At 36.3% G+C, this 12,921-nt stretch overlaps 1 protein-coding gene across 1 annotated transcript; it reads right to left on the reverse strand.

Annotated features, from left to right (window-relative positions):
• Positions 1 to 4,020: 4,020 nt before the first annotated feature.
• On the reverse strand, positions 4,021 to 5,256 carry LOC113291912 (UPF0481 protein At3g47200-like). Its single transcript, XM_026541393.1, has one exon. It carries the CDS (start codon positions 5,254 to 5,256, stop codon positions 4,021 to 4,023), a length of 1,236 nt encoding a protein of 411 aa, XP_026397178.1.
• Positions 5,257 to 12,921: the final 7,665 nt, after the last annotated feature.

The following is a 12,921-nucleotide window of genomic DNA, read 5'->3' on the forward strand; positions in this document are numbered from 1 at the left end:
CCACTTGGGATGTCATTGTTCTATGGAATCATTAAACTTCGGAGCGTCCTCCAGTTTGATTCATGGACATATTCAGAGAAAATCTTATGAGATGATTTCTGATGATATAAGTAAGGTGTGCCTTACTCACCTATTTCCTTTCTAGATGAGCATTGATCGAACCTGGTGGTCTCTCCATTTTCCTTTATGGATCCACGGCCTTAACTACACTTCCACTATGTGTAGTTGCAACACCTTAGTCTATGGTGTATATCCCTTATTGTGGATTTGTAACCTTGCAGGTAGGTTTGCAGCTGGTATGTGTGATCTCATCACTTTAGCGACATCAATGTACATTCTGAAAATCGATTATTCTTTGTCACTTCACATTTACATTTGTGGAGTACAAGCTTCAATATGAGACACAATGGGAACACACCACGACAATTCATGTCGTTCCCTTAGAAAATACTTTTTCTTATCTTCCCCTAACGACGGGAAGACTGTCTCATTAAAATGACAATCCGCAAATCTAGCGGTAAGAGATCTCCTGCCAAAAGGTTTAAAATGCAGATAATTGTTGGAAATTCTTGTCCAACATAATCACTTAATCATTTGGATGACCCATCATAGTACGATGTGGAGTCGTAAGGGCACATATATAGTGCAACCAAAAATGCATAAGAACACAAAATGTCAGGCTTATATCCAGTTACCAACTGGAACGCAAAGAATGGTTGACCAATTGTGGGTCTAAAACGAATAAGTGAAGATGCGTGTAATATTGCATATTCCTCTAGAAGTTAAAGGTAGGTTTGTACGCATAACTATGCCTTAGGAACGATATGTAAACTTTGATGATAGCCTTTGCAAGACCATAGGGTATAGGATACTCTACATTGATCCTATTAAACATGCAATAACCATCAAGTCCTTTTGATGTATACTCTCTAGCATTTACAAGGGGTGGTGAGTCCTTACATGTATAATGTGTGCTAGTAGTTTTTCAAACACAACATTACTTGGGAACTATAACTAGTCCAAAATGTCAAAAAAATCCACGAGAACCATAAGTCACTTTAGTGGTCCGCATTCGACATGGATATTTTTCTAAACATCACCTTGTTTTCTTTGTAATATGGATTATTTACTATTTGCATCTTAGGATGGTCTCGATCCTGTTTTACTGAAGGCTTTGTAAAATTAGTGACATGCTTTCTTATTTAAAAGCATAATGGGAAGGGGGGTTATGCATATAGTACTTAAAAAAACACTTATTGATCATATGCCGTCACTTCGCATTCTGTCAATATTTTTCCCGTTGTCTCGTTCACTCAAATAAAGTGATGTTCGTATGAGTCCTTTCAAAACGATCATCATGTCACAACCAAAGTTACTTTACGGTTATGTCAAAGTCTATATGATTCAATTCCCAATATTTCATCGTCGAAGTCAATATGGATTCAATAATCCAAATACTATACTGGATTTACATTTCACTAGATTGACTCATTAGTTTCTCTAAGATGTATTTCCTTCCAAATATATTAGAGACTATAAAAGATGCAATCAATTACATTCTCATCATTGTGAGTTTCTATATGATATCCACTTGCATGGGTCTCTTTGGAATTTAACAAGGAGATTAGCTCTCGGTACATATAGAGCTTTTGTGACTTTTAGTCCTTGTACCAATTAGGCAACAAAGATTGAGCATTTATTCGCTCGTCTATTACCTGTAGTGATCCAATCATCGCATGGTATTATATAAGGAAACAATTCAACAAGTAGTTATATATTTCCTTAAGAGCTTCATGTAATAAGTGGTGTGGCCTTATTACGTAACAAAGGAAAATCTATGTCATTTACTTTAGAGTTTTACCGTTCATGAAGATGATATACTTTTCATCATAATGTACGAATGATCATTATAACTCAAGTACTTTTGAGTATATCTCAAGTTCTTCAGAGTATTTCAATCTCATGAAAATGATATACTTTTCATCCCATAAGTGCAGACAATGAATTTAATTCTTCGCAAAAATTTTTTCTTTATTTTAGCTAATGAAATATACGTCAAACTATCATGTAGACAACAGTTTAGGATCAAAATGTAGAATCTAACCATACAAATTCGATTGAATAAAGGTAAGAAAAAAATGGGTAAGTGTATTAACCATACAACGCTTGTATCATTCTTAGTAAAATGCTTATACCAAGATTTGCAACTCACATTGGTATGAGTCAGAATTACATCTTTGTCCCATTATAGTTAGATACATTTACTTTGTATCATTACTACTGGAGCCAGAATTACATCTCTGACTCATGGAAAAATTTGCGAGTTTCTTTCCACAAAACGTGTGGTGTGCTTTTAATTACAATATATCATTGTCAAAGTTATTGACTCGTTATAGTCTAACAAGTTGATTACATCCCACTTAACATTCAAGTTTGGGGGAAAATGAATGTTTCGACAAACTTCTTTCAAAGCAATACATCGTCTGAAGTTAATATATCGCCTTGGAAATGCTGAAGATATGGCTTCCTCTTTGAAAGGTGTATCTTTATAAGTTGAAGATTTTTATGAAGCACTTGTGTACACAAACTTCCACATCGTAGACTCTTTAGTGGTGTTCAAGTACTTCTGAGTTCAAAAGGTCAAATTAGATTCGAATTGGTTTCTGAAAAAAGAATTCCAGATTCATGTAAGGAAATCTCCCAGCAATCTAACACCGGACCTGTTAGGATATCTCTGCATTAATGGAGCGCTAATGTCTCCTTGTAGTTGAAATCCGGGCACCTTATCAAGGTGACCTTTTTTTTTATACCTTTGTTGTGATGTGTTTGGTGATGTATTTGGAGCAGTACACTTAATCATTTCGATAACCCATCAAGTCTGTCTTTAATGTCTCTTGTGCACGTATATCACACGGACACCTCGGTGGTCTTCTCTTTATGGTCTCTCGGACTTTTTGTATACGTGTTACATTCTAATAAAATTGGTATACACTATACAGTAGTAAACAACCTAGTCTATCAAGATCGGGAGGCGGTGACTGACATATTATGATCACGAAGAGCAGGATCCACTTCTCTAATTACTTTACAAGAGTCCAGCCCGTAATAAAAAACCCAGGTACGATCATATGCTCTAGGCATCTCATAGAAGTCCTTGTTTTCATCTACTTGTCGACTCTGAATCACCTCAATAATTCTTCGTTGGTAATTCTGCCTGCGAGATTCAGATTCACTCAACTTAACAACTCCTCCACTTTTTTCTTCTCCATTTCTTTTAAATATCGTGCTCTTGAAGATTCTCTTAGAGCCGCAATTTCACTTTTCCTCGAAGCTAATTTGGATCTTTGAACAATCTCATCTTTCAGTTCCTTTGTTTGATTTTGAACTCGTGTTTCCTTCTCTTCATCTTTCCTTGTGTTCTCTTTCTATACCTATTACCTACATAGGTAACACAAATAGTTTCCAGTTATTCTTGTGATTAATTTCCAAATGATTGGTTGTGGTTGTGGTTGTGGTGCCACCTAGTTGGTATGGCAGCGCAACCACAATAGTGACACTTATGGGGGGTTAAAGTCTTGTTTCTCGAGTGTTATGTTTTTGCTGCGCCTCGCTATTTCTTCGGGGTTGTCCGGTTTTGTTTTGTGATGGTCAAGCATTGTGATCCTTTTTTTATTTATGATTCTTGCTAGAGCTAAAATGTGCAGAAAGAAACCTAAAAATCAATTGATTCCATATATGTATTGAAATGAGGATAGGTTGAGTATATACAAAAGGAAAGAAAAACAATCCAAGCACTTGCACATTTTTTTAGTAAAGAAGATGAGGATACAAATAACCATAAAAACTGGACGACCAAGTACAGGTGACTGCAGCTTGCTTTTACAATCCATAGATAGTGAAAAGCCAAAAAAATTACAAGTGAGGGCAACTTGCTTTCATGGATTATCGACGAATGAGCACGAACAAGCTGGAGGTTAACCCAACGGATTTAATCCAGTTCCCCGTTAATTACCTCACGGTTCAGGCTGCCTTTATAGGTTTGATATACTCAAGTAATCTTATTATGACCGCTATAAGAGAAAGAATGAGAAATAAAGATCCAGCGGCCAGAGAAATACCAGACCATGGATTGTCAAAATATTTGCTACTCAATGTCGCTTTGCAGAAATTCCAACGGTCACAGTAATATATGTTCACTCGCTTATGTATATCAGCATAATAGTCGTCTTTCAAATATATGTCACAACAAAGCTTATTGAAGATGTTGCAGACATCGTCGTCGGTACCCAAAGTATGTGTAATGATTCCCTGATTACGAAGTAAAGTGACATCTGCAGCAGAACTTACCAGGTTATCCATGAATATGGCATATGAGGTCATGTAATATGGAGATCCATTTTGATCAAAGTACTGCTCAGAAGCAATGAGATTTCTAAAAAAACGTCCAGTATTTATGCCGACTACAAGACGAGGGATTGACATCACTCCGTCGACAAATTTAACATCTAGGAAACTACCATCATTGGGGCCTATTTCGAAAATAACTCCTGCTCGTGCCAACTCCGTCGCACTTGGAATTATACTTCCTGATAATTTATGACAACTACTGCGTGTAGGGCTCAGAAATATGATGATGTACTTGAAAACTTGCAGTAACGCATTTTTAAGCATTGTGGTCAGCTCTGTGAACATTGAGAAGGGTGAAGAATGGATTTGAACAACATGCATTTCGTTATTGGGATCAGGATCAGGGTGCATTGATTTAGCTACTAGTTCGAGTAAATTCTTATTACCTTCACCAAGACTTCCTTGTTGCAACTTAGTTACGGTATTGATTTTTCTCGGCAACTCAATATTGTCTTTGAACAAGTTAAGTGCAGTCCCTTGAAAGGTCACTCCCTTCGATTTCTTCTTTTCTGCAGTTAAGTTGAATAAGCGTTCGAGAACAAACATAGGAATTTGATTTTCCATGAGCAAGAGATCCCAGAGAAGCGTATTCTTGGCCCATATATTATGAAATAAAAATTTGTCGTCTATCAGCTTCGTTCCTGTTAATGCTTGGAAGATTCCGATGATGAACAAACCGTCGACCACCATCATTTCTATAAATTCCTTGCTTTCGAGGTTGATTGGTTCCGAGTAGCTCTGGCGAATTTTTTCTTCCATCTTCCCAATAGATTCAACGCAATTCTTGAATACCCTTTGTATTGAATCAAAATTATGCTCTTCTCTTGTTCGATTTAGAACGTTACTCATATAGTGCAGCTTGCATTCTTCCATTTCTTTAAGTGATTCTTTTCCCATGTGAAAGGGACCAGTAATGGAGCATATGAACTAGGATCCGTCATCTTGTGAAGCTTTTCGTGCACTCTGCGTATACAAATTAGCTCCTGATACGGACGCCACACATGCTCACTACTTCTGTCAAACTTGGCTATCATTTCTTCAATTGGAATTGATAGCTGCTCATTCTTCACGTTAGGCAATAAAGGATGATTTAAAATTTCGATATCACCCGCAGTTGCCATTACAGGACGAATTATGAAAATAAGATGTACGTCCCCTTGAAATTAGAAACTGAGAGAATTCTTCTCGATATCCTTGATTACGGGTTGTAGGGAAGCTGAGAATGTACTGTAATGTATACCATTTCGACAAAAACTATTAATTTCTAGTTAAATAATAGCCACTAGCTAGGCAACATGGAAAGCACAGCTTACACCATGATCGAAGAAAATACACGAAATAATAAGAATTCAAATAGAAGTTTAGATTAGTCTGATAAGGACGTGCTTAATTGATTACTATCTTGGCGGACGTGTTTGATTAATTTCATGTGCTAATACGTGATTTCACGGATGTATATAGCTGTTAACTCTTTGTTTAATACTTCCTATCTGTATCATGTTAGTTAGTAGGTTATGGCATATGTTCACTTATTGTCTTGGTCAGACTCATTTCTTATTTTCTTTTTTCGACGATAAGGAAGGTGCTGACACCCTTGTGGTTGCTTATAGTTAATTAATACCTAGTGGTCTATATACGATTGTTTTCGAATGTTAAGCTGGTTGTTCACAAAAATTAAAAAAATTAAAACGAGGACTATTTTGCGTTTCCTCCCCTACCAAGATCGCTAATTAGCATTTCCTCCCCAAAAAGATTGAAATTAGTGTTTCCTCCCATTGTCAGTTTTTCCCTCCACTGCTCGGTTAGCTGAGTCGGCGCCTGTGCACGCGTGGCATAGATTGTACACGTGTCGAAGAAAATTACTGAAAAACCCTCATTTGTTTCGGTAAATCTGAATTGATTTACAATCTTCTTCCCTGAAACTGAGACTCAGATATTCATCTGCATCTTCAATGGCAACAAAACATCACCAGCACCTCCTTTTAATTCAGAACACCCATTCATCGTAGCAACACAATCTCATCTCCACAAGCCTCATCTATTTCTCTGCTTCAAACAGATTCAACAAACCCTAACTATCCATCTGTAGTTGACCACCACCAACAATCAAACCCAGACACACTCTCTAAATTCATCTAATACAGCTCAAAATCAATAGATCCATCTTTTACCACCCTATATCATCATTTCATCGATTCACAAAATTCAATTTCTCGATTTTCAATTCAACGCAAACCCTAGACAAAACCATGAAACCCAGATACTCAAAGTAATTCCAGCACCAAACCCTTATTATTCTGCAACTTCATGTAACAATCCAATTAAAAGAAAATACTGGTTAATTGTGATTCCAGTATATGCAAAGCGATCGAACAAGGGTTTTAATTAATTAATTCGTTCAATAATTTAAATAGGTTAATTTGCTGCCATTAATGGTGATTAGAAATCAAGTATAGATTGAGGGAAATTTTTTCAGATTGATGTTGCTTCCGTAATTGAAGATGTTTGGTGAAGATTAAGAGTGGGTTGATCCGAATCCGAATCGGAAGATGGGTTTATAGAAAATAAGGAATTGGAAATGAGCTGAAGATGAGTTTTTGGTTGAAACTGAACACCAGCAGCTTGACATTGAGAAATTAGGGTTCTATGACGGGATTAAGAAATAGAATTGAGGGTCGTGTTAGAGAAGAACGATGGATTTAATGGGTTTGCTGAGGTATTGTTATACTGGTGAAGATACAATCATAGTTGAGAATATGGAGAAGAGTTTTTGTGTTGTTGATAGAGCTGCTGGTGAATGAAGGTGCTGAGAATTTTGATTGTGCTGCAGGGGTCTGATAAAAATTAGGTGAAGAATGAGAAGACTTTGAAGTGGTGATATGAATGGTGATAAACGAAGGAATTGGTGATGGATTCCAGGTTAGGGTTTGGAGCTGTGAAGAATTAACAGAGAAGGTGGTGTTTGCAGCTACGGATGGGTATATTGGTGATGATAATGAACTAGTTTTTAGTGCGGGTATTTTGGGAAGGTCACGAAACACGTGTACAATCTATGCCACGAGTGTATAGGCACTGACTCAGCTAACCGAGTAGTGGATGGAAAAACTAACGATGGGAGGAAACACTAATTTCAATCTTTTTGGGGAGGAAACGCTATTTAGCGATCTTCACAGGGGAGGAAACGCAAAATATCACTTAAAACAAAAATGATTTGTGAATCTTAATTGTAGTGCATTCAGTTCGGCCAATATTTGGGCCAACTGACCGCTGGCCACTTTTTTGTAAATTGGAGAGTAACGCAAATGTGCAATTTGACTCAAAGATTTGGTTGGTAGTTAATTTTTTTTTTTTCAAAGCTATCCCTCCCTTTTAGTCAAATTACTATAACTCTTCATGTATAATATTTTTTAAGAGGTATAATTGACAAACATACTAGAATATAACATATCTAAAAATCTGTGCATTGGAATTTTACAAATTTTATCTCTTTGAAAAGATTTTAAAGACATCTACACAGTGAGTACAAACAACAATATCAATTAGAGTTTTTACGGAAAAAAATGGAAGTGTTTATCTTTTTAGGCACAGTTTTTGAAAATTGAATACATAGCCGTTATGCAAACCACCATAAAGTATGCATAACTCATTATGCAACCATATTTTGGTTTATGCATCAATTTGGCCTATTTGTCTTCTGTTCTATCGGTCCTCCCTACCGTGGCAGCGGTGTTATAGCATATGTATAGGACTGGTTGTACCGTTGAGAGTATAATGTATGCAAAATCTTTTTCTTTTTCGATAGCCATTTCTTATAATCTTTATAGAATTATTAGTTATGTTGCTTTGTGTAAATAGTAGTACAGCAACGACAACAAACACCATAACTTGTGCTAGTTATGAGCTAATTATACTGTTACTATCAAGAAAAGTGAGGTTTTTCCTTAACTTGGTACCAGAAGCGAAGCTGAATTCTAAGATATTGTCTAGTTTTTTTATTCACTACCACAACCAAAACCATACGGTTGACAAGTTCAGGGATAACAAATATTATTTTTAGAGAAAGTATTTAAGCATTTATCTATGAATCCTTTAACACCGTCTATAAGTTTTAGTTTTGGATATTCGTAATTGTAGGATTGTGAACGTCATTATAACTGTTGGAATCTTGCAACAGTGAACAACAACATACGTATCAAGTAATATAAAAATACGTATATAATATTAACTCTATCACAAACAACTTGACGAGGAAACAGAGGTTTAACACGTTGTCCTTAACACATTAGTTTGCCGGTATACTAAAAAACGAGCAATGCTAAACTCCTTTAGCGAAGAAGTGTTCAAGGTAAGACTTCCTGAAATATAGCTTGTATCAGCACAATACAAGCTGCGTTATAAAAAATGGCTCAAGCCAGCACAATCAATCAAGATATGAAACAGAAATAAATCTAAGTACATCAAGTACACAAAAAACAGATGGATTTATAGTGGTTCGATCAAGATGATCTGCATCCACTTGCGAAGACAACAAAATGATTCCACTATGATGAAACAACATTACAATTTATTGAATTCATCCCCTCTCAAGAACCCTAAACCCTTTTTTGGTGCCTCATACTCTCTTCACATAAGTTTCTCTCTCTATTAAGAAGATAAATAAAAAGACCCTTTTCTTTATATTTAATCTAAAAGCTCCTGATGCCTTTTTGGTTACGTGAAACAAAGTCTCTCACCTGGGCTCTAAAGGAGTCAGGCCCATACAAGGCTAAAGCCTGTATCCAAGGCACTAAATTATACAACAAGTCTCCACCCTGACATGGATACCATCATCATTCATCATCATCGTGTTCGTTTATCCCTTCAAGGGATCTCAACACTTGTTCACACCAACCAAGTCCAAGCAATGCTTGAACTTGATAATTGGAACCGTCTTCGTCGACACGTTCGCAGGGTTATCCGCTGTAGGAACCTTTATCATCGCTATCTTCCCTTCTTTAACTGCATCCTTAATAAAATTATACCTGACATCGATGTGTTTCGTTCTCTCATGATACATCTGATTATTGTTCAAGTGAATCGCACTTTTTACTACTTCTGCGGCTGCCATGTACTCTGCCTCAGTTGTAGACAATGCAACCATGCTTTAAAAAGAGGCCTCCAACTGCTAGTACTACCACACAATGTAAAACTAAAACCTGTGCATGACATTATTCCATGAAGATTACCAGCATAATCATAATCTACATAACCATCAACATTTTTTGAATCACCACAGTGTTTGTCAAACACCAAACCAACATATTTACTTCCCCTTAGATACCTCAAAATCCACTTTACAGCTTTCCAATGAGCCTTCTTGGGACTTCCATGTATCTACTTATCACACTCACAGCTTGTGCGATATCCAGCCTTGTACAAACCATAGCATACATTATGCTATTAAGTGCAGTTGTATATTGAACTCGAGACATATAGTCTGCCTCATCTGCAGTTTGAGGTGATTTCCTTCTGGAGAGTCTAAAATGAGCTGCCAAAGGAGTACTTACTGGTTTTGCATCTTTCATACCAAACCGCTCCAACACCTTCTTAATGTAAGCCTTCTGATACAAGTATAGTTTTCCTTCTGCTCGGTTTCTATGAATCTCCATTCCCAATATCTTCTTTGATGCACCTAAGTCTTTCATATCAAACTCACAACTCAACTGCACCTTTGATAGACGCATTTATGTGTCTATTTTGTTCTCAATGTTCTGTATTGTTAGACTCGATTAAATACTTATTGTGTTATTTTATGTTTTTGTAGATGTTTTTGGAAAAATAAGCTCTTGCGGAAATTGGCTCGAAAAGTGGTGTTTTACACCCCGGGATAGAGACTAAAAACACCCCAGAAATGCACCGGAGGAACCCAGAAAAAGTGTTGGAAACACCCCAGAAAAATTACTAAAGGCACCCCAAGGGACATGTGTTATTCGGACTCCAGCAACGGATAAGGGGGCGACCACTGAATAAGGGGTGACCTTCTTCACAAATTCAAAAAAATATTTTGGCGGGAAAATATTTGCTCTTCACTGGCAGATTTTCTCGATTGAATTTGGACGTGATTTTGTGCGATTCAATCGTTGAAACTTTGTGGAAAGATGTAATATATCATAACAGAGCTGGTATGGGTGATTGTTTCGACTGAATTTGGCTGGATAATCACGTGGAAGAAATCAGGGCAACACAGGTTTGAAAATGATATTCACGGATTTTCAGCAAGTTTGATGTGTGCTGCTCGTGTTTGGATGACACTTAGTCATTGAAGATGCGTGTAGAAGTTAAATAAGGGAGTATCAGAAGCTGTTTACGCGTGCATAGAGAATCATTTCAGGGAAGAAAATATTCGGAAAATATTTTCTTTTATCACCGAGTAATGGAGGATCATGGAGAGTTAATGAGCGTGATTTCTTGTCGTTGTTGGGTATAAATAGGTTCCCTGGGTGTCCTAGAGGCGTGGTCGAGAGTTTGGGGTTGAGAGGAGAGCTCAGGAAGCAGAAATCACGAGTTGCAGAAACTCGGTTCCTGCTGCTGCTGCTGAAGAACGCGAAGAACATGAAGAACGGACGTCCAGGAACCGTCGTTCTTCAACAGTGACAACGACAGGTCAGCGTGGGTCATAGGTGTGGGTCTTAGAACCACATCGACAATAGCATTTCTCTTTTATCGTTCTTTTGTGACGCTTCCTGTGGGTCGCACGTTAGCTGTTTACACCATTTTCTCTTCTTCTCTTCATTGTAAACACCATTTGAGCAATAAATAAATATTTTGAGCGTGTTTTTATCATGATGAGCTAAACCCAACACTGGGACGACGGAGGAGGGTGAATTTCATACACGGGTAAATTTATTTTATTCTTTTTTTATGACTTCTGCATTAATTTAAAATTGAAATATGATTTGAATTAATTGGTTGTTATTTAATTTGATGATGTATGCTTAGCTTAGGTGTTTTGATACATTATTCTTAGGACTTACAATCGATGTTTTGAGAATCTATCTTGGCAAAATCAGAGTCCATGTTAATTTTATTGTGTTTTAAATTGTCAAAGAATATATGAATGAACCTTGTGTAGTGAATTCGGACAAATCCTTAGTCCCAGTACCTCTCGTTCATTGTTAATATTTTTTATATATAATTTTATTAAATATAAAATTCCATTTCCTTCACAAGTCTGAAACGAATCTTTTTACCACTATCACTACAACAACTTTTGGGAACACATCAACCTTCAGCCTTTGTATTTCTGACATGTATTTGCATGCAATCAACATATCATCAATTAAGATACAAGAGCAAATACACAAATGAACCACCTTGGAGTTTCTTGTGATATAAAAGAACTATCATACTCACTCCTATCGTATCCATTTGCTAACATAAACGTATTAAAACGTTAATACCACTTCCTTGTAGATTGCTTCAACCCATACAAAGATTTATTTAACAAAAATACATGGTATTCTTTTCCAAGAACTTCAAACCCTTTTGGTTGTTGTATATAAATACGCTCTTCCAAATCAGCATAAGAGTAAGCCACAAAATTGGGACCTAAAGATTTTTTCTTATTAACACCTAGTTTGGATTTAGAACGAATGCTATGAGTAGAAATAGGTACCTAAATATGTGGAGTAACGGAAAAGGATGGTTGAGAAGTATTTATCACTGTTGGGGTGGACTCAAGTGGTGATGTAAGAGATTTATTATGCTCTATACTTGCTAAAGAATAAGTCAGTTCTGTTGAAGTAGTAAAAATGACTGGAGATGTAGACAAAGAAGTAGATATGTCTTGAGTAATAAAAGCAGCTTAACCAGATGAAGATATAAGAAGAAAAAACACTTCATTGAAGGTAACATTAACAGAGGTAACCACTCTTTTGGATACAAGATCGTAACATTTATAGCCTTTATGAAAAGGGATGTAACCAAGAAAAACACAAGAAACAGATTTGAGAATGAGCTTATCTTTCCTGCAATGAGCAAGATGTGGAAAACATAAGCCGTCAAATACTTTGAGAAACTTGTAATCTGGATTCTTTTCAAAGAATTTAAAAGGGACACTTGTATTGCAATAATTTTGTAGGAATTCTGTTAATAAGATAAGTTGCAGTAAAAAATGAATCAAACCAGAACCTTTTTTTTAGAGATGCATTGAAAGTGAGTGTATTTCGCATTGTTGTTATTTGTCTTATCTTTCTTTCAGCAGATCCATTTTGTTGATAACGATTAGGACAAGATATTCTTAAAGATATACCCTTAGTTGTCAACAATTATCTAAATGGACCCTTAACTAACTTACAAGCACCATCACATTGAAATTACTTTATTCTGAAGGTCAATAAATTTTCCAGATTTGAACAACATAAAACAGTTGTGATTATCAGATCTATACTTCATTAGAAAAATCCATTTAAGCTTGCTAAAATCATCAACAAAGAGAATGAAGTATTTGAATCCTATATAAAACAAACTAGGTGC

The sequence above is a fragment of the Papaver somniferum genome, chromosome 6, assembly GCF_003573695.1.
Source record: "Papaver somniferum cultivar HN1 chromosome 6, ASM357369v1, whole genome shotgun sequence".
Classification (NCBI taxonomy): domain Eukaryota; kingdom Viridiplantae; phylum Streptophyta; class Magnoliopsida; order Ranunculales; family Papaveraceae; genus Papaver; species Papaver somniferum.